We start from the raw sequence: 23,665 nt of genomic DNA on the forward strand, positions 1-23,665 counted from the left end.
AAGTTATGAGCTATTTTATATATATGCAAATGAGGTTTGAAATGGACAACTGGGCGTTTTTTTTTCGTTATATCCAACTGGGCGTGTATTGTGTTTTTAACTGGGCGTGTTTACGTGTATGATGCTGACCAATCAGTGACCAGTCAGCATCATACACTTATCTCCATTGATTTACACAGCAGCGATGTGCAGCCACATAAACAGTGTCCTGCAGTGTCCTGATAATGAATACACATGATCATCCAGTATGGACGTCCTGTGTATTCAGAATCCTGACACTTCTGACTCTTTTCTTTGAGATTTCTATCACGGGAAACGAAATCTTGCTAGATTTCGGAGATAAACGAGATTTCGTTTCCCTTGCATGATCATCCAGCCTGGGCGTCATGTGTATTCATTATCAGGACACTTCTGAATCTTTTCTGTGAGATTTGCAGCAAGGGAAATCTCGTTTATCTCCGAAATCTCGCGAGATTTCGTTTCCCGTGCTAGAAATCTCAAAGAAAAGATTCAGAAGTGTCAGGATTCTGAATACACATGACGTCCAGGCTGGATGATCATGTGTATTCATTATCCGGACACTGCAGTAACGTTAATCTCTGTTTATGTGGCTGCACATCGCTGCTGTGTAAATCAATGGAGAGGAGTATGACACTGACTGGTCATTGATTGGTCAGAGTCATACACGTAAACACGCCCAGTTAAAAACAATACACGCCCAGTTGGACATAACGAAAAAAAAACGCCCAGTTGTCCATTTCAAACCTCATTTGCATATATATAAAATAGCTCATAACTTGGCCAAAAATGAATGTTTTTTTAAAAAAAAACACGTTACTGTTCTCTACATTGCAGCGCCGATCACATGCAATAGGAGATACGGATTTCAGAATCTGGTGACAGAGCCTCTTTAACATCAATTTTGGGGAAAATATTTGAGGGGCTATTGAGGGACTATATACAGAATTATGTGACAATAAATAGTATTATAAGTGACAGCCAGCACGGTTTTACAAAGGACAGAAGTTGTCAAACCAACCTGATTTTTTTTTTTAATGAAGAGGTGAGCAGAAGCCTAGACAGAGGGGCCGCTGTGGATATAGTCTTTTTGGACTCTGCAAAGGCATTTGACACTGTCCCCCATAGACGTCTAGTGGGTAAATTAAGGACTATAGGTTTAGAAAGTATAGTTTGTTATTGGATTGAGAATTGGCTCAAGGACCGTAGCCAGAGAGTTTTGGTCAATGATTCCTACTCTGAATGGTCCCCGGTTATAACTGGTGTACCCCAGGGTTCAGTGCTGGGACCACTATTATTCAACGTATTTATTAATGATATAGAGGATGGGATTAATAGCACTATTTCTATTTTTGCAGATGACACCAAGCTATACAATATAGTTCAGACTATGGAAGATGTTTGTGAATTGCAGGCAGATTTAAACAAACGAAGTGTTTGTGCGTCCACTTGGCAAATGAAGTTTAATGTAGATAAATGTAAAGTTATGTACCTGGGTACGAACAACCTGCATGCATCATATGCAGGGACGCCATCAGGGGGGTATTAGGGGTACTGATGTGAGGGGCCTGGCCAAACCTAATTGAAAGGGGGGCCCGGCCACTGCCGCAACTTGCCTTTGGTAGAAAAAAACAGGCCCCTGCAAAGGGGCCCGTCTTTTTCACCAAAAGAATGTCGTGAGCTGCGGGCCCCCCCTTTCATGGGGGCCGTCAAACACCGCCGACAGATCGCGCGCACCCGCAAACTCCCGCGCGTGCGCACTCGCGAGCGTCCGCACGCGCGCGCACCTGGCGAAAGCACGCAACCGCGACAGCACAGGCGCTCGCAGAAGCAACAGCACGCACGCTCGCAGCCTCGACAGCACGCGCGCACCCGCGATCGGGCGCACCCGCGAACGAAGCGCGCGCACCCGCGGACACACATGGACACCACTTACCTGGAGCCTGGCTGGAGGTGAAGGACTCGACGTCTGAACCGAAGAGATCGCCTAGAAGACATCGCCTGACGAGGACTGGAGTGGGAGCAGCAGCTCTTCTGACACAGTGAGTAAAGTGTCTCAAAGTGCTGTGTAAGTATGGCCCTGTTCACACAGAGTATTTTGCAGGCAGAAAAAAATCTGCCTCAAAATTCCTTAAAGAATTTTGAGGCAGATTTTGACCTGCCCACACTATCTTGCCACTTTTTTTTGCTGCGTTTTTTGCCCGCGGCGATTGAGGACAGCAGACAAAAAACGCAGCGAAAAATGCATTTTCTGCCTCCCATTGATTTCGATGGGAGGTCAGAGGCGGAACAGCGGCAAGAAAGGACATGCTGCTTTTTCTTTTCTCCGCGACTGGCTCCCATTGATTTCAGATTAAATCAATGGGAGGCGGTTTTGGAAGTTGTTTGGTGCTGATTCTGACGCAGTGTCCGAGTCAATATCAAGGCCCAAAAACTCTGTGAACTGGGCCTTATTGTTAGGGCTTATTCAGACGAACGTGTAATACATAGTGGCGCAGGTTTCGTGAGGCATGCCCGCTGCGGGAATCCTGCAGGGAAAAAAAAGTTTGGACTTGCCCCGGCCGTAGTTTAGGTGACGCATCTCTCTCTTCTGAACGTAGCCCCGCCTCCTGGGATGACGCTGTAGACCATGTGACCGCTGCAGCAGTCACATGGGATGAAACGTCATGACAGGAGGCCGGGCTGCGCTAAGAGTAGAGGATCGCGTCGCCTAAACTACGGCCTTTTTTTTTTTTCTCATTTGTGATTTTTGCGGCAGAACCGCAGCATTTCCACAACAGAGGAGCAGCGATTCCACAGAATACATTGACATGCTGCGGCTTAAAAAGCCACACTGCAGGTCCATTTTTTTTGCAGCGTGTGGATGAGATTTGTTCAAATCTCATCCACTCTGCTGCGACTGTAATTTTCCACAATAAAATGTATTGCATAAAATCTGCAGTGTTCATGCCTAGTGTGTTCCTACCCTAAGGCCGGATTTACACAAGCATGTGCTTTTTGCGCGCGCAAAAAACATGGCATTTTGCGCATGCAAAAGGTCCATAACCGCTCCATGTGTCAGCAGCGTATGATGCGCGGCTGCGTGATTTTCATGCAGCCACCATCATTATGACACTCTGTTTGTATGTTTGTAGCACGTGGTGCTTTTCTGTTTTCATTCATAGTTTATACGGCTGCGGAAGTGCTGTGCGTGATTTTCACCCACCCATTGACTTCAATGGGTGCGTGATGCGCGAACAATGCACAAATATAGGACATGTCGTGAGTTTTACGCAGCGGACACACGCTGCATGAAAATCACTGACAGTCTGAACTGCCCCATAGAGTAACATAGGTCCGTGGGAGGTGCGTGAAAATCATGCGCGTTGCACGGATGTATTACACGTTCGTCTGAATAAGCCCTAACAATAAGGCCCAGTTCACAGAGTTTTTGGGCCTTGATATTGACTCGGACACTGCGTCAGAATACGCACCAAAGAACTTCCAAAACCGCCTCCCATTGATTTAATCTGAAATCAATGGGAGCCAGTCGCGGAAAAAAGAAAAAGCAGCACGTTCTTTCTTGCCGCTGTTCCGCCTCTGACCTGCCATCGAAATCAATGGGAGGCAGAAAATTCATTTTTCGCTGCGTTTTTTGTCTGCTGTCCTCAATCGCCGCGGGCAAAAAACGCGGCAAGATAGTGTGGGCAGGTCAAAATCTAATTCTAAATTCGGTGCGCGCTTCCAGGCGGTCGCGGGTGGTCGCGCACGCTCGCAAGTGCGCACGCGCGGGAGTTTGCGGGTGCGCCCGATCGGTCGCGCGGGCGGTGTTTGACGGCCCCCATGACGAGAGGGGGGGGGGGCCCGCAGCTCACGACATTCTTTTGGTGAAAAAAACGGGCCCCATTGCAGGGGCCTGTTTTTTTTTTTCTACCAAAGGCAAGTGGCGGCAGTTGCCGGGCCCCCCTTTCAATTAGATTTGGACGGGCCCCTCACATCAGTACCCGTAATACCCCCCTGATGGCGGCCCTGGGTACCATGATATAGTGCTGGACGGAGTACCGTTAACAGGCGGTGCCACGGTAGGGGGGCCCAGAAAATTTAGCTGTATGGGGCCCTGAAATACCTGATGGCGGCCCTGATCATATGTCCTAGGGGGAGCTACACTGGGGGAGTCACTTGTTGAAAAGGATCTGGGTGTACTTGTAAATCATAAACTAAATAACAGCATGCAGTGTCAAAGGCCAGCAAAATATTGTCGTGTATCAAAAGAGGCATGGACTCGCGGGATAGGGATGTAATATTACCACTTTACAAAGCATTAGTGAGGCCTCATCTAGAATATGCAGTTCAGTTCTGGGCTCCAGTTCATAGATTGGATGCCCTGGAGTTGGAAAAAATACAAAGAAGAGCAACGAAGCTAATAAGGGGCATGGAGAATCTAAGTTATGAGGAAAGATTAAAAGAACTAAATCTATTTAGCCTTGAGAAAAGACGACTAAGGCCTCATGCACACGACCGTATTTTTTCCCACCCGTAAATACGGGTCCAGTGTCACACGTATTCGACCCGTTTTGCACCAGTATTTACGAACCCGTGCCCGTAAATATGGGTCCGGTGTCACCCGTATTCCACCCGTATTTACGGGCACGTTTTTGGCGGCAAAATAGCACTGCACTAATCGGCAGCCCCTTCTCTCTATCAGTGCAGGATAGAGAGAAGGGACAGCCCTTTCTGTAATAAAAGTTAAAGAAATTTATACTTACCCTGCCGTTGTCTTGGTGACGCGTCCCTCTCTTCACATCCAGCCCGACATCCCTGGATGTCCATGTGACCGCTGCAGCCTGTAATTGACCTGTGATTGGCTGCAGCGGTCACATGGCCTGAAACGTCATCCAGGACGTCGGGCCGGATGTCGAGAGGGACGCGTCACCAAGGCAACGGGCGGGAGACCGGACTGGAGGAAGCAGGAAGTTCTCGGTAAGTATGAACGTCTTTTATTTTTATTTTTTACAGGTTTATACTGAGCGGTAGTCACTGTCCAGGGTGCTGAAAGAGTTACTGCCGATCAGTTAACTCTTTCAGCTCCCTGGACAGTGACTATTTACTGACGTCGCTTAGCAACGCTGCCGTAATGACGGGTGCACACATGTAGCCACCCGTCATTACGAGAGCTCCATAGACTTCTATGGACTGTCCGTGCCGTTATTACGGCCTGAAATAGGACATGTTCTATCTTTTTCAACGGCACGGGCACCTTCCCGTGAGAAAACGGGAAGGCACCCGTCGCCAATAGAAGTCTATGAGCCCGTTATTACGGGTCGTAATTACGACCCGTAATAACGGGAGTTTTTACGGTCGTGTGCATGAGGCCTAAGGGGGGACATGATTAACTTATATAAATATATGAATGGCGCATACAAAAAATATGGTGAAATCCTGTTCCATGTAAAACCCCCTCAAAAAACAAGGGGGCACTCCCTCCGTCTGGAGAAAAAAAGGTTCAACCTGCAGAGGCGACAAGCCTTCTTTACTGAGAGAACTGTGAATTTATGGAATAGCCTACCGCAGGAGCTGGTCACAGCAGGGACAGTAGATGGCTTCAAAAAAGGCTTAGATAATTTCATAGAAAAAAAAAATATTAGTTCCTATGTGTAGAAATTTTTTACTTCCCCTTTCCTATCCCTTGGTTGAACTTGATGGACATGTGTCTTTTTTCAACCGTACAAACTATGTAACTATGTAACGGGGCTGTGTATGGTGCTATCTATAGGGGGCGCTGTGTGGTGGAATCTATAGGGAGGCACTATCTACAAGGGGGGGTTGTGTGTTACCCAGCGGAGTGGGGGCCCCAGTCAAAAGTTTGCTATGGGGCCCAGTCTTTCCTAGTTACGCCCCTGTTCACAGGACCATACTGCGTTTAAGATGGTGCCCTGTTCAGCTTGGCAGCGAATGCATGTACTATCATTAGAAATACACAATGATTTTGATCTGGTGGGAGTATAATAGATACTATGCACACTTGTATTGGATCAGGATATCACTGGGACTAAGCTGTCTTTCTTTTTACAAGAGCATCTTATAGATGTCTTAAAATACAGTGAGAGATGCTTTTAATACAGGCCTGAACTCTTATAATTTTGAATAGGTTCTTCTAAATGGGAAAGCGTATTTGGCACCCAAATAAAATAAATTGCGCTGCCAAGTTTATTTTACAGTGGCACCATATTTTCCTATGTTTGTGCTAAAACTTATTATTCATTTGTTTTATACGGCTGGAATTTAAAGAAGCACCCTGACAAAATCCCCACCCCCTTCATTTGTATACTTGATTAGGTAAAAGGTAGGGACTTTCCTTCTCTTTAGTGGGCACTTTATTTTAAAGGCGTTGTGTCCTCCAACCCCGACTTGCCTGGTGAGGCGGCCACTGGCAGGTCAGGGGATCCCTGTTCGGAAGATAGGTGTGGGTCCCAGATGTAGGACCCACATCTATTAGATATTTATGGCACATCTTGTGTATATGCCAAATATGTGTGGTGTTACACAAACTTTTTAAAGTTAGTTGCTTCGCTCCAGGCCGACAACTTCTGTTGTGTGGACCAGGAGTCAGTCTCTCAATGCAAGCCTATGAGAGCCTTGATTTGAGTCTCCTAGGATTGCATATAGAGACTGGCCTTACGGTCCACACAGCAGACGCTGTAGGAGTCGGGAAGTCGGAGTGCAAGTCACATGACCAAATGGTTGCCCGGAATTGATCAGCTAACTTTAAAATAAAGAGCCTGGTAAGATAATAAACCGCGATACCTTTTACCTAATTACGTATACAAGCAGAGGGGGTGAGGGATTATGCCGATTTGATTCTTCACTGCTTAGCAGATGGGTAAGTTAAATATAATTCATATGTAATTGTTCAGGGTGAAGCAGAGCGATGTTAATAGACTATGAATCAGTGTACCAGGATTTATAAAAAGTATCTGCCTACAGTCAGAACGACTAAACCGGTGTGATCTCGGGACAAGGTGCTACTGTTCATTACCACAGATATTTTACTCATTTATAATGGATCTGTATAATTGACAAAAATATTACTTGTATTAACTTCATGATTGCCACCTTCTCTTTAAGAGAAAATCTGACGTTCAGATATTCCTAGGTAGAGAATAAGTCGATTGCACTAAGGTTATATTTAAGGATGTTTTACTTCTGGAGTGTCCTGTATCTGTACATCGGTGGTATTCATAGAGATTATACAAAAGCACTTGTTTTTTTGTTGTAAGTCTATGTGGCCCATTACGACAAACATGGAGGACTAGGATGAAAATCCTGGATCCGTTACCTACTACGGTTATACATCAGTTATGTCCTTCTTCAGAATTAAACTGCTGATGGTATGTTAATTCTAGTACCTAAGCCTGTAATTAATATGGATTTACAAATTTATTTTAGAAAAGGTGTCTGATTGGTGATGCTACAATGTCTGCTTTTGTCTTTACAGTGTCCATGGACAATATTGGAGAGAAAGGTGAGTTAGATTTTAAATCTTATTGCTTTGCTTACAAGAAGTTAAATTCAGTCTGACGTGTGTATAAAGTTTCCAAACGTTCCAAGCTGTCGGGAATGACCTAGAGCACAATAACTATAACATTCATGATCAAAATCTTTTCCTCACTGTGTGACTTGATAACTTTAGAAAGTGACAAGTGTAATGTGGTCAAGTATGATAAGAATGAAAACTTATTTTTTTTTTAGCATTATCTGGGGAAAATGGCCAGAAACATAGAAGTGTATGTCAGTAGAGACTGCCATGGTCAAATGTTGAAGTTGCAGTGTGTGGGTGGTTTTCAGTTTCTTTAGTATTTTTTTCCAACTTATCATTACCCTCCAAACCAAAGTTACTGCTGGCGATGGGAGGTTAGATGCCTCGCAGCATTACCGTGCACTAACGGTCCGTGCATTACCCTGGAGCCTGAACTGGAAAAAGATAGGACATGTCTTATTACGGCCGTGTTTTGCAGGCTCATAGAAATGAATGCACGCGGCCATGTGTCCGGCCCGCGGGTGACACTCTGCGGCCGTCCGAGCCGAAAATCACAGCCGTGCACACCACTACGGTCGTATGCATGAGGCCTTATTCTTTTTTTTTTATTGATGACTAGTGCGCTTTGTATTACTAAATAGTAAAATTTTGGCCTATTGTACAAGAATGTAGCATAAATCTTTCAGCTGTCCTTTACATTGTACTGCAGCACTATTAAATTAGGTTAATGGAGCTTTCTCAATTAGTGGTGATCCCAGAGGTGGTCCCAGTTCCTACACAGACAAACTATGAAGGAACTGCAGTGCTTAACCCCTTAAGGACGCATGAAAAACATTGAGGTTGCATGATAGTCACAACTGCCACACAACCAAAAGTTGCCGTGGATTCCTAGCCTTAGTAACTGTAACTGAGCTATTAAATGCAGAAGTTGGTAGCCTGTACACCTTTGGAAGGTACATGAACAATTTATTTAGTGGGTCAAAACACAACATTGGAACATAGTATTTGAAACCCTTCTGAACATGTACCTGACTGTTTTGCAGAGGAGGTTTATTTTGGTAGATTAAATCCATTATGATTTGTGGTGTTGTCAGGTGCTGTGATATGTAACGTGTTACTCTCTTCCTTATCGTCTGCTGCTTCTGGCATTTTAGGTTTTTGTTTTTTTTTACTCTGAAAATATTTTTACTGAACTTCATCCATCCACTCATCAACATTGCCAGGAAACCTTGACCCACCCATCAAATGCAGGCAGATATACTAGTCCTTCTCAATGAATTAGAATATAATCAAAAAGTTAATTTATTTCAGTAATTCAATTCAAAAAGTGAAACTCCTATTATATAGATTCATTACACACAGAGTGATCTATTTCCAGCATTTCTTGATTTTATTGTTGATGTTTATGGTAACAGTTAATGGAAACCCAATTTCAAAAATGATTTTTAATACCAAAATCTTGGCCTACTGAAAAGTATATATAGTATATGCCCTCAATACTTGGTCGGGGCTCCTTTTGCATGAATTACTGCATCAATGCGGCGTGGCATGCAGGCGATCAGCCTGTGGCACTGCTGAGATGTTATGGAAGTCCATGTAGCCATGTAATATGAAAACGTTGTTGTAATCATGGCATAACTTTATTACAGATTTTAGCCATTGAAAACGTCTGCAGTCAAGTAATCAAAAATGTTAATTTGCAGCACAGGTTGGGTACATTTCCAAGAGTCGAGTTACATCAACCGTGTTAATTTAGGTTGGCAAAAGTTCATGTTGCAGAATAGGATTGAGCATTTTAGAGCACCGTTCTGCAGCATCAGCTCCAGCAGATATAATCACACCACTATATATAGCTGCATTGTTCAGTAGCATTCTTCGAAGCTTCACAGCATGGAAATGTGCACTTTTAGTGAATATCATCTACGCTTAACCCCTTAAGGACGCAGCCTAGTTTGGGCCTTAAGGCTCAGAGCCCATTTTTCAAATCTGACATATTTCACTTTATGTGGTAATAACGTCGGAATGCTTAAACCTACCCAAGCGATTCTGAGATTGTTTTCTCGTGACACATTGGGCTTCAGGTTCGTGGTAAAATTTGGTCGATATATTCAGTGTTTATTGGTGAAAAACTGCAAAATGTTTAGAAAATTTTGAAAAAATTGCATTTTTCAGAATTGAAATGCATCTGCTTGTAAAACAGACGGTTATACCACCCAAAATAGTTACTAGTTCACATTTCCCATATGTCTACTTTAGATTGGCATCGTTTTTTGAACATTATTTTATTTTTCTTGGACGTTACAAGGCTTAGAACATAAACAGCAATTTCTCATATTTTTAAGAATTTCAAAAGCCTTTTTTTTTAAGGTACCTCTTGAGTTCTGAAGTGGCTTTGAGGGGCCTATGTATTAGAAACCCTGATAAAACACCCCATTTTAAAAACTAGACCCCTCAAAGTATTCAAGACAGCATTTAGAAAGTTTTTTTTAACCCTTCAGGCATTTCACAGGAATTAAAGCAAAGTGGAGGTGAAATTTGCAAATTTCATTTTTCTTGCTGAATTTCAATTTTATTCATTTTTTTTTCTGTAACACAGAAGGTTTTACCAGAGAAACACTACTAAATATGTATTGTCCAGATTCTGCAGTTTTTTAGAAATGTCCCACTTGTGGCCCTACTGCGCTCCTGGACTAAAACACAAGCCCTAGAAGCAAAGAAGCACCTAGTGCATTTTGAGTCCTCTTTTTTATTAGAATATATTTTAGGCAGCATGCCAGGTTTGAAGAGGTGTTGAGGTGCCAAAACAGTAGGAATCCCCCAATAGTGACCCCATTTTGGAAACTACACCCCTCAAGGAATTCATTTATGGTTGTTGTTAGCATTTTGACCACACAGTTTTTTCACAGCACCTATTTCAATTGGACTGTGACATTAAAAAAATGAAATTTTTTCCAATAAGATGTAATTTTGATCAAAATTTCTTATTTTCACAGGGAACAAAATACTCAATTTTGTTGCCCAATTTCTCCTGAGTGCAGCAATACCCCATTTGTGGCAATAAACTGCCGTTTGGGCCCATGGGAGGGCTCAGAAGGAAAGGAGCGCTGTGTGTTCTTTGGAGTCCAGATTTTGCTGGATTAGTTTTCGGGTGCCATGTCGCATTTGCAGAGCCCCAGAGGTATCAAAGCAATGAAAACCCACCAGAAGTGACCCCATTTTGGAAACTACACCCCTCAAGGAATTCATTTATGGGTAATGTGACCATTTAGACCCCATAGTTTCTTCACAGAACTTATTTGAATTGGGCTGGGAATTTAAAAAAAATATATTTTTTCCAATAATATGTAATTTTAGCTCAAAAATTCTTATTTTCAAAAGAAATAAAATATTCCATTTTGTTGCCCAATTTGTCCTGAGTGCGGCAGTACCCCATTTGTTGTGATAAACTGCTGTTTGGGCCCATGGGAGGGCTCAGAAGGAAAGGACCACCATTTGGCCTACTGGGGATTTTCTAGTGCGAAGTCATGTATGCAGAAGCACCTGAGGTACCAGTACAGTTGAAACCCGCAAGAAGTGACCCCATTTTAAAAACTACACCCTTAAGGCATTCATCTAGAGGTGTAGTGAGCATTTTGACCGGAGACCTTCACCCCATAAACTGTAATGTGGGTTCTCCCGGGTATGGCAATACCCTACATGTGGCTGTTATCAGCTGCCTGGGCACACAGCAGGGCTCAGAGGGGAAAGACGAGGGGGGATAAGCTGTGCGGAGTGCATCAGGGTAAGTAAAATTGGGGTAAATTATAAACCGAGGGATGTATGATAAATTTTAAAACACTTTCATACAGAGCTCTCGTAATTCGGGACACGTGTCACATTGATATATTGTGTCATCCCTTATTGCCCTCTTATAGCAGACTTTGCACCTCTTTTGACTTTTTCCCTTCTTGCCAGTTTGGGGAACTTCTCCTGGAAAGTGTTGCCGCCCTGGTACGATGCGTGTGGCCCCGCTTCCAGAAGTACTGGGTGCCCCCCCTTCTTGGTCCCTAAAGATTAGGTTCTTGATAATCACCTCTTGAAATTCCAGGAAAGTTCCCGTCTGGCCTGCACATCGACGTAGCACGTACGCATTGTACAAAGCCATCTCTATGATGTGCCCGGCCAGCTTCTTATACCACACCGCATGGCGCTGTAGGGCTTCAGGGCTTGATCTTACAAGTCCATCCCTCCCATGTACCTATTGTAGTCCAGGATGCAGTCTGGTTTGGGGGTGGCCTTTCCTTCATATATCCTAAACCTGTAGGTATACCCTGATGCACTCTCGCAGCTTATACATCTTCACGCCATACCTTGCCCTCTTACCCGGCAGGTACTCGCGGAATTGAACCCTCCCTTTAAAATGTACCAGGGACTCATCAATAGAAATACAATTCTCGGGGGTGTATGCTTGGGAAAACCGGGCACTGGAACGGTCTAATAGGGGTCTCCGTTTATACAAACGGTCAAAACTGGGGTCATCTCGGGGTGGGCACGGCTCATTATCAGTATAATGTAAGAAGCGAAGTATTGCCTCATTTATTTTTTTTTAGGTTACAGTTCAGTTCTGAAGTTGCTTTGAGGGGCCCATATATTAGAAACCCCTATCAAACACCCCATTTTAGAAACTAGACCCCTCAAAGTATTCACAACAGCATTTAGAAAGTTTATGAACCCTTTAGGTGTTTCACAGAAATTTAGAGCCAAGTAGAGGTGAAATTTTAAAAACATTTTTTGTCAGAAAATCCTCTTTATACCATTTTTTTTATAACACAAAAGGATTTATCAGAGAAACGCAACTTAATACTTATTGCCCAGATTCTGCAGTTTTGAGAAATATCCCACATGTGGCCCTAGTGCGGTAATGGACTGAAGCACCGGCCTCCGAAGCAAAGGAGCACCTAGTGGATTTTGAGGCCTCTTTTTTAATTAGGCACCATGTCCGGTTTGAAGAGGTCTTGTGGTGCCAAAACATTGGGAAGCCCCCAAAAGTGACCCCAATTTGAAAACTAGACCCCTTGAGGAATCCATTGTCGTTTTCTTGGGGTGCATGCGGCTTTTTGATCAGTTTTTATTCTATTTTTAGGTGGCGTGGTGACTAAAAAACAGCAATTCTACTTTTGTTTTTTAATCTTTTTTTTTTTTACAGTGTTCACCGTGCGCTATAAATGACATATTCACTTTATTCTGCGGGGCGATACGATTACGTCGATACCAGATGTTTATAGTTTTTTTTTTTTATGTCTTCTGGCGTTTGCACAATAAAATACGTTTCGTAAACAATCATTCACTTTTTGTGTTACCTTATTCTAAGAGCCAGAACTTTTTTATTTTTCAATCAATAAAGCCGTGCGAGGACTTATTTTTTGCGTAACGAACTGTAGTTTCGATCAGGACCATTTTTCGGTACATGCGACTTTTTGATCTCTTTTTATTCTGTTTTTTGGGAGGTGAAGTGACCAAACAATTGTGATTGTGGTTCGGTTTATTATTATTTTCTTTTACGGCGTTCACCGTGCGGGATAATTAATGAAATAATTTTGTAGTTCAGGCCGTTACGGACGCGGCGATACCAATTATGTATAGTTTGTTTGTTTATATATTTTTATTAATAATAAATGACTGATAAGGGAAAAGGGGGATTTTTACTTTTAATACTTTAAAAACTTTTATTTTCTTATTTTTACACATCTTTTTTTTTTTAACTTTTTTTTTAACTTTATTACTTTGTCCCACTAGGGGACTTGAGGGCAAGAGGCCCTGATCGCAATTCTAATACACTGCACTACATGCGTAGTGCAGTGTATTAGATCTGTCAGTTACTCACTGACAGCAAGCATAGTGGGTCCTGACGTTGTCAGGACCCACTAGGCTTCCGTCTATGGCATAGCCGGACGCCATTGTTTGGTGTCCGGTTGCCATAGTCACCATCGCCGGCCGCTATCGCGTAGCAGGCCGGCGATGGCAGCTTAACCCCTAAAAAGCCGCGATCTCTATAGAACGTGGCTTTTAAGGGGTTAATCAGCGGGGACACAGCGATCGGTCCCCTCTGTAGGAGCTGTCACAGCTCCTGTATGTGTCGGGAGGACGGCCGAAATGGCCGTTACTCCCGAGACGTACTATTGGGTCATGGAGCGCGAACGATACAGCTGCCATGACCTAATAGTACATCCAGGATCGGGAAGGGGTCTAAAGCCGCTCTAAAACGTGCATGGCGAAATGGTAATTAGCTGCACGGCAAAAAGAGGATGCCATTCGGCATGTGTGAAGTTAAGCTTAGGCTAGGTTGACACTGTGTGTTTTTGTTGCATTTTTAACGTGTGTGTGTGTGTGTGTGTGTGTGTGTGTGTGTGTGTGTGTGTGTGTTTTTTTGTGTTTTTTTTCTGTTGATAGACTTCCATGTTTCTCAATAGGAATTTTTCTACCAAAACAAAAAAATGCATGTTAAAACAGTGTAAACCCAGTCTTCTAGTATATACACGGATCAACCATAACATTAAAACCACTATAACATTGATTATCTTGCTATAATGGTACCTGTCAAGGAGTGGGATATATTATACAGCAAGTGAACAGTCAGTTCCTGAAGTAAATCGGTTGGTAGCAGTAAAATTGGGTGCAAAAGAATCTGAGAAACTTAAAGAGGCTCTGTCACCAGATTCTGAAATCCCTATCTCCTATTGCATGTGATCGGAGCTGCAATGTAGAGAACAGTAAAGTTTTTTGTTTTTTTTTAAACTTTCATTTTTGGCCAAGTTATGAGCTATTTTATATATATGCAAATGAGGTTTGAAATCGCCAACTGGGCGTTTTTTTTCCGGTATGTCCAACTGGGCGTGTATTGTGTTTTTAACTGGGCGTGTTTACGTGTATGACGCTGACCAATCAGTGACCAGTCAGCGTCCTACACTCCTCTCCATTCATTTACACATCCGCGATGTGCAGCCACATAATCAAGTGTCCTGATAATGAATACACATGATCATCCAGCCTGGGCGTCATGTGTATTCAGAATCCTGACACTTCTGACTCTTTTTTCCTTTGAGATTTCTAGCAAGGGAAACGAAATCTCGCGAGATTACGGAGGTAAACGAGATTTTGTTTCCCTTGCTGGAAATCTCACAGAAAAGATTCAGAAGTGTCAGGATTCTGAATACACATGACGTCCAGGCTGGATTTCATGTGTATTCATTATCAGGACACTTGATTAACGTTAATCTCTGTGTATGTGGCTGCACATCGCTGCTGTGTAAATGAATGGAGAGGAGTGTATGACGCTGACTGGTCACTGATTGGTCAGCGTCATACACGTAAACACGCCCAGTTAAAAACACAATACACGCCCAGTTGGACATAACGAAAAAAAAAACGCCCAGTTGTCCATTTCAAACCTTTTGCATATATATAAAATAGCTCATAACTTGGCCAAAAATGAACGTTTTTAAACAAAACGTTACTGTTATCTACATTGCAGTGCCGATCACATGCAATAGGAGATAGGGATTTGAGAATCTGGTGACAGAGCCTCTTTAAACAAGGACTAAATTGTGATGGCTAGATGGCTGGGTCAGAGCATCTCCAAAAGTGTTTTTTTGGGTGTGTTCCTGGTATGCAGTGATTAATACCTACCAACAGTGGTCAATGGCACCCAAGGCTCATTTATGTGCATCGGGAGCGAAGGCTAGCCCATCTGGTTCTAACCCACAGATGAGATATTATAGCACAAACTGCTGAAAAATGCTGGCTATAACAGAAAGGTGTCCATACACAGTGCATTGCAACTTACTGCGTAACGGAGTCCCCACGCTGACTCCTGTCCACTGACAAAAGCGCCTACAATGGGCACGTGAACATCAGAACTGGACCATAGAGTGGATGGGTGGGTTCGTGTACCTCACTTACCTAGGCAAGAGATGGCACCATGATGCATTATGGGAAGAAGTCAAGCTGACTGAGGCAGTGTGATGCTCTGGCCAATGTTCTACTGGATAACCTTGGATTCTGGCTTTCATGTGAATGTTACTTTGACTTGTACCACCTACCTAACAGTTGCTGCAGACCAAGTATACCCCTTCATTGCAGCAGGAATTCCTTAATGGCAGTGGCCTTTTTTTTTTTCAATAGGATAATTTGCCCTGCCACACTACAAAAATTGTTCAAGAATGGTTTGAGGAAGATGACAAAGAGTTTAAGGTGTTCACTTGGACTCCAAATTTCCCAGATTTAAATCCGATTGAGCAACTGTGGGATGTGCTGGAAAAACAATCCATGGAGACCCCACCTCACAACTTACAGGTCTTAATCGATCTGATGCTAACATCTTGGTGCCAGATACCACAGGACACCTTCAGAGGTATGGTGGAGTCTATGCCTTGACGATTCATAGTTGTTTTGGCGGCACGATGGGGATCTACACATTATTAGGCAGGTGGTTTTAATTATATGACTGATCGGTGTATAATTTTTATTTTTTATACTGGAAGTAGGGCTGCTTAATTCGCCCTCAAGGCCTCTGATGATTCTGGTTTTTAACAAAATAGTTGAATCGTTTCCATAGTGGCGCCGTCACGCCATGCTGCAGGAGGAAGATCCACCTTGCCGCCTGCCTGGTCCGCCCTGTCTGAGAAACTGCGCCTCACCTGCTCCCTGTTCTGTCCCAGCTCTGCCTCTACCGGTTCACATGACCGTGGCCGGGCCGTGATCGGTCCTTGTGTCGGCCGGATTTCCTGGCCCGACCCCAGTACATGTGAACGGGACTCCTGGCATCATAGTCATATGTGGTGCTAGGAGTCCCTGCTTCCCCACAGAACTGCTGTTCCTTACTGAACAAAATGATACAGTACAGAACAGCTGGTCTGTGGGGAAACAGGGACACCTAGCATAGTTCTGCACCCCCTGTAGATAGCGCCACTAGGAGCGGAATCCCCGGCCAGAGCATTGCTGACAGTGACGTAAGGGGCTGCCTCTAGGAGCGGAATCCCCTGCTAGAGCCAGGGGATCTATTTCCATTATTTTTTTCTTTTAATGTTGATAATTATGGCTAACCGTTTAATGAAAACCCAAAATTTAGTGTCTCACAAAATTAGAATATTGGGTAAAAGTTGAAGATTGTAGACTCCTGGTGTCTCACTCTAATTGGCTAATCAACACAAAACACCTGCAAAGGTTTCCTAAGCCTTTAAATGGTCCAACAGTCTGGTTCAGTAGGCTACACAATCATGGGGAAGACTGCTGACTTGACAGTTGTCCAGAAGGTAGTCATTGGCATCCACAATCATATTTCCGTGTTTACTTGGAGGGCCTATTAAATCACATTTCCTTGTCATATTTTTACCTTTACATTTTTGGAAACTTGTGTTTCATGTCATTAGCAGTCTGTTTTTACACTGCTATTTTGAATTATGTTTGTGTAGGTATTGAGGTCAGGAATTAGGATGCTTTCCGGCACCTGACCTGAATATGACAAGGAAGGTCTTAATCTCCTTAGTTTCTCTAATCAAGAATAATACACCTTTTGTGTCACACATTTGTGTCATTTATTTCATCAAGATTCTTTAGTTATTATTGTATTTTTTTTTATTTTTTTATTGTACAGTTTTTTTCCTGATTGCTTCAATATAAACTGCTATGATGGCTTTCCTGTCTGTGATATTAATTGTGACTCTAATCTGTCTCCAGATGCTATGGTATTACAGTCACTACAGAAAGGATCTTGTCTGAATACTGCACGAAAAGCATTTGTAACATCTGTTTAATAGTATTTAGTGAGACTTTTTGTGCCTATTTGTCACTTTTATTTGTTTTTTCCCTTTCCATTAACTGGGTCAATATGATGCAGAGATAAATGAATTAGGCCTGCAGTCATGCAGTGAGGAGACATGGGGGCTCGGGACCCCCGTTCTAGTGTTTGATGGGGGTTCCAGCAGTGGATGGGTGATAAATGTTTTTCGTAGGTTAACCCCTTATAATGTTTTATTTTTTGTATGTAAGATGCTTTTCTCATAGAAATTTATGCTGCCTATAGATATAATCGGATTATAGATTCCTATGCAATTAAGGTATGAGGATAAAGGATGTATGGCAGGACGAGAACAGTGCATAGTCCTCTTCATAATACACACTTCATATAACCCACATTTCTGTCTGCCTCTCACTTGTATAATGCTATTGTTTTTGACAAAATTTACTTTGAAGGGAGTCTGTCAGTAGATTTCACGCTACCGAACGGCTGTCACCGGGTAACGGATTAGGGACATGCTTGTGTTCCTGCTGTTACTGCTTGGATTAGTGGAAAAAATAAGTTTTATTCTGCTGCGCGCTGTGTCCACCGACCCAGGAAGAGTCCGGCATCTAGCGCTCCAACCACAACTACATAAGAGAGGGGAGGCGTAGAAGCGCTAGATGCTGGACTTTCCATTAATGCAAGCAGGAACACAGGTATGTCCCTAATCCGTTACCTGATAGCTACATAGTGGTGACAGCCGTTTGGTAGAGTAAAATATACTGACAGACTCCCTTTAAGGGAAGCTGCACAAGGGAAGGTGATAGAGCAGGAAGTTATTGACCAAAGAGATTGTTCTTTCATTGGATGTGAGCATCGTGATGGTCTCCTGCATATATTTGCTGCACAACATTTTTGACCAAGTATGTTCAACACCAATGGACACTGTTTACAGGCAGGGTCAGAATGGAAGATCCTTTGGGGGGCACAATTTATGAAGTTACAAGAAGCCCTAGACACAATAGGACCCATGAGGCAGAGAAGCCGACCTCCATGTGTAGCTGACTTGGCAGTGGTTATCTTAGGTTATCATGATCTTACTAAGTAGTATGGTACTCAAACTGCAGTCATTAGCTTCATATTATTATTTTTATTTTAATCCATCAGGGGTAGGCCTCATGCCCACGACCGTAAAAACACCCGTTATTACGGGTCGTAATTACGACCCGAAATAACGGGCCCATAGACTTCTGTTGGCCACGGGTACCTTCCCGTTTTCTCACGGGAAGGTGCCCGTGCCGTTAAAAAGATAGAACATGTTCTATTTTTTTATTTTATGGGCCGTGCTACTATACTTTATAATGGGAGCACGGCTCGGAAAAACGGCCTTAATCTGAGACATATTAGAAAACTGAGAAAAACTGTTGTTTTGTTGTTTTTTTTTAGCAGTTTTCAATCTATTTAGGTTTGTCCCTGAGGAGAAAAAAAACCATCAAGTGTTACGAAATAAATTATTTATTGTTGGGTTATTTCACTAATATCCTATTAATCCATAGTAACCTGTGTGTGCAATGAAAACAGCAGAGTTTACAGTGCAAGTAAAAGTGAGCATGTTCTATATAAATGAATAATTGTTGGGGTGATCCCCCTAGTCCAATGTTGTGCATAAGTCTAAACCTTACTTCTTGGACCTTTTAAAGAGAAACCTCACTTTCATCAAACCTTTGATATGTCATAGAGACATACCAAAGCTTTGTCGCGGAATCAAAGGTGCAGAAGCTCTTAGCTGAGCGCCCTGTATCTTCAGCTGTGATCGGCGCTCCCTGTTAGGCTGTAGACATCTCACATAGAACGTTTATGTGAGCCATCTTCAGCCTAACAAGGAGCGCCCATAATAGCCAAAGGTGCATAGTGCTCAGCTGAGAACTTCTGCACCTCAGCGACAGTGTGGTAAGCACCAGGACCACCACCGATCCAAACTTCTGATATGTCACTATGACATAAAAATGCAGTTACTCTTTAATGTCCCACAGCACCCTTTTTTTGTTTTTTTATTTCCTATTTCTTACAGTTATGTTAAAATGTTCTCCCTTTTTTTCTTTCTAGTTCTCTGCCTGATAGCATATCACTTCTTTGTTCTCCTGTTTGTTTGGTCTTACTGGAAGACTATCTTCACATTACCAATGAATCCAACTAAAGAGGTAAGGTAAAGCACTTAAATTACATTCCCAGTGAACTTTCTGGTCGCAATTCACCTGCACTTAAAGGGGTTTTCCAGTTAGAATAAATCGACGGCCTATCCTCCGGATAGACCATCAATATCTGATCGGTGGGGGTCCTACTCTCTGGCAACCCTGCCAATCAGCTTTTTTTTATTGGACCGGGTCGCTCATGCGAGCACTACTTCTTCATCTTTCCTGTCACTGCTTGTACTATGAATCGCCAACACACTTGTAGCAGCGGTTCACAGTATTACAGCCTTCTCCTATTCTGTAATAGGAGAAGTCTGTAATACTGTGAACTGCCGCTACAAAACTTCATAACAGCTGATCGGTGGGGGTGCCGGGAGTCAGACCCCCACCGATCAGATATTGATAGCCTATTCTAATGATAGGCCATCAATTTTTTTTCTAGCTGGAAAACCAATTTGCACCTGGTTTGCCTCCTTACCTAGAGGAAGCTGTGGAGTGTTTAATGGTACTCATCATACCTTTTAATATATTCTAGATGTCTGGAGATGCAGCATTTTTATTTGGGAGATATATCAAAACTGGTGCAAAGGAAAAGTTGGCCATAGTAACCAATCAGATTCTACCTTTTATTTTTCAGAGGCTCTTAATGTAAGGAACCTTCTCATCGACTGCCAGTGGAAACTACTTCATTATTCCTTTGCACCAGTTTTGATACATCTCCCCTATGTGTTAAATCTTGTTGCAGTACCTAAAAATTATTACTTTTTTTAGTATTTTAGCATTGTTTCTTGTGCTGAATATTACACCGTTTAGCTTTGGCTTCTCTGATGAAGAAATAATACTGAATCTGGGATTGTTTGTATAAATACTTTCTCTGTTTGCTGGCTCTGTATTAGCTCTTTCCAGAGGCAATTAATTCAATATCGTAACCCTTTGATGTAGCCAGAAAAGATTGCTCAGCTGTTTCACTTGTAAATAAAAAAAACTGCTCGCTTTACTGATTATCTATTTTTCTGTGTCACCGCACAAGACTGACAGTATTCTGTATTTATGAGGGAGCCTAATTAGAAGTTATTAATCTTAATGCTAATTTATATCCTGGAAATAAATAAGAGGAATTTCAGTCATTTATTGACCAACTTGTGTAGAGAGTACTGAAGAAATACTAAAACATTCTGGTAACAATTACCTTTTAGTTGGTAACATTTAGTTCACACAGTGCAGATTTGCTTCAGATTTTCATGTATTTTTTAAGCCAAAACCAGGAACAGAAGCTAAACAGTAGAAATATATAAAGGAAGGTCTTATAGTTATGCTCTCCTAGATTCAATTCTGGTTTTGGCTTAACAAATGCATGCGAAATCTATAGCAAATCTGCAATGTCTGAATAAGGCCTAATATTTAGAGCCATGAAAAAGCCTGTTCGCAAAAAGTACCAAAGACCCTGTGAATGAGAATATTAATTTATGTGTATAATTCAGGGTTAGACAAGTTACTGTCGATTTTCAGAGCCAGTTAAGTTATTCAAGGAGCCCGTTTTAATTTTTCCCTGAGTAGCAATGCAATAATAACTTTCATAAATGCCAACCGAATACAGCCCAATAGTTGGATGGCAGTAAAACTGTGTCCAGTCGTGTTATATAGTGACATCCTGCCTTGAGATTTGAGTTGTTAGGCTTTGTTACGTTGAGGCATTTTCTTTTCACTGTATGGGAAAGCATAGCCTGATATTATTTACTATATAGTTGACTACCACAAAAAAAACATATACCTCATGGTATAAGATTTTTTGTAATTGTAGCCAATGGATGACGTATGACTGTATGGTATACAGTTGCATATGGGGCTTTATGTTCAAGATTTACCAGGCGTATAAGCCGAACGGAAAGAAAAAAACCGACGTTTTAACAGCCTAGCATTTCGTTGTTAATGGTAATTTCATCTGAGTTTTATGTAGTCAGACTCCAAGTGTATAATATTGAATAATGCTCTTTCAACTGTGAATAATTATGGATATGAAATCACATTGGAGTTTTCTGCTATCTGTAAAAACATGGGCCGTGGTCGGAGTCTACAGTGTCAAACACAGCTACATTTCCTGTGCTCTGAATAGGCTATGTCCATTACACATTTCATGGATTTAATAAGCAAAGCACCATAAGTGAATACTGTTAGGAAGTAGTACAGGGGGAGGAAACCTCCAGCTCACCAGCCCAACGCCTGATAGTCCTGCTTCGCTCGGATCTCCACAACGGTCCACGGTAGGCAATAGTAGAATAGAAAGAGTTGACCCAGCGCTGTAGGAATGTGTTTAAAAAGGAACGTATTCCCAATTTTATTCGTATCAAAGCTTTTAAAATTCGATGACAGGCAGACTTGGTATCAAGGCAGTAGTCGGTAGGTGTAGTGAGCCTACGCGTTTCAAGCACGTCGAGTGCTCTTAGTCATGGCAATCATTCACTTGAATACTGTTAGGCTATGTTCACACCATGTAATGTAAAAGACAGCATAAATACACAGCCCAAGCAAAAATGTAACTATAGGTAAGTTGAGCCTCCCGACGAAGCCGGTCGCAGGCGAAACGCGCGTCGAGGTGCTCTTTTTTTCTGTGCCACATCTAGGCTGACGTGTCCATTTCCTCTCACCATGTCTATAGGTATGTTTCATTTTCTTTGGTGATATGCCTTTCCCCATTTGATATCATTATATTTAGGGCTGTGTACATATTGATATTCACCATTCATGTCAACTTACCTATAGTTACATTTTTGCTTGGGCTGTGTATTTATGCTGTCTTTTACAGCTGCATATGTTCTTTATATTACATGGTGTTTATGTGGATTTGGTATTGTTGTCTCTAGATGGGTTGTTCTGTATACCCTCAGGTATAATTACATCTATACCACTCTGATGCTGTTCTTGGAATCTTATTTTATCACTATCATTATTTCTGATATCACGTATTGTTATTCATTATGTACCAATAAAGATTAATATATTTTATGAAGATACGTGTCAGTTATACATTCATAGGTATAATACTGGGTGCTATGTCCCCTATGTTTTTTGGTTGTTCTGCTTATAGTGGGGACTCCCTGTTTCTTCTGTTTTGAGGTTGTTTTTAGGTCTACTAGGCTATGTTCACACGACAAGTTTTTTGACGCGGAAACCGTGCTGCAAAACTCGTCAAAAATGGCCCGAAAATGCCTCCCATTGATTTCAATGGCAGGCGGGGGCTGTTTTCTCCCTCGAGCGGTAAAACCGCCTCGCGGGAGAAAGAAGGGACATGCCCTATCTTCGAGCGTTTACGCCTCTGACCTCCCATTGACTTCAATGGGAGGCAGAGGAAGCGTATTTCGCTGCATTTTATGCCCGCGACGCGCAGGGAGAGGAAAACCTGCCTCAAACTTCCAAACGGAATTTTGAGGCAGAAATTCCGCCTGCAAAAAAACTCTGTGTGAACATAGCCTTAAGAAGGTCAGTGTTGGTATTTTATGTAACTATCTCCTATTGAATTAAATAGATGTCTAGTAATGCTCATGCAGCATTAAATATTTACTCTGCCTGCTAAATGGAAATCAGATGCCAGAAACGGAAACCGCTGAGCTTCCAAGTCCTCACTTTCTGCTGGATTTATCTGCCAGAGGGAAGACAAACATTACCACCCATGTGCCATACTGCATTACACAAATAACTGTAACGATTGATGCATTTATGTATTGATTGAGCAGAATGTGTTTAATAACAGCTTGTTAGGTATTGACCTATATACTAAGAGGTTTTCATGACTAAGTTCTCTGGGAGGCCTGCAGAGGAGTTGGGTTTTAATCTAAATGTTATGAAGGGGGAGAAATATCTGATTACATCTCTAGGACTTCTGACCTGTAGGAGTTCTGAACACTTAGTTGTTACTAAGCAACCATTTTATTTCTAAAAGCGGATGCGAAAAGGAAGGTGTTTATTTCCTACAAAAGTGTATAATTACCACTCTCACATATCCAAATTGGGCTTCTTGGCTGTAATCAATAGTAAGGATTGGTGGAGGTCACCTATGATCAATAATAATTCAAGAGGCAGTGGAATTGTGAGTCAAAACTTCTCACAGCTTACAAAATATTCTCTTTAACTCCTTGCAGTTTTTAATTTCATGACAGAACCTCATTTTTCAAATCTGACGTGTTA

At 42.3% G+C, this 23,665-nt stretch overlaps 1 protein-coding gene across 6 annotated transcripts in view; it reads left to right on the forward strand.

The window, feature by feature from the left end:
• ZDHHC2 (zDHHC palmitoyltransferase 2) overlaps nt 1-23,665 on the forward strand; it is a 155,420-nt gene that overhangs the window by 40,862 nt on the left and 90,893 nt on the right. For 2 of the 6 annotated variants that reach the window (XM_075860118.1, XM_075860120.1), the window contains 2 exons: nt 7,493-7,519; nt 19,398-19,492. In XM_075860118.1, the coding sequence (XP_075716233.1) occupies nt 7,493-7,519; nt 19,398-19,492 (122 nt within the window). Of the gene's footprint in view, nt 1-7,492; nt 7,520-13,557; nt 13,793-15,694; nt 15,924-19,397; nt 19,493-23,665 lie in introns of those variants that run through there. The other 4 variants (XM_075860119.1, XM_075860117.1, XM_075860116.1 and 1 more) reach the window with 4 other exon arrangements.

Source organism: Rhinoderma darwinii, chromosome 1 (genome assembly GCF_050947455.1).
Source record: "Rhinoderma darwinii isolate aRhiDar2 chromosome 1, aRhiDar2.hap1, whole genome shotgun sequence".
NCBI lineage: Eukaryota > Metazoa > Chordata > Amphibia > Anura > Rhinodermatidae > Rhinoderma > Rhinoderma darwinii.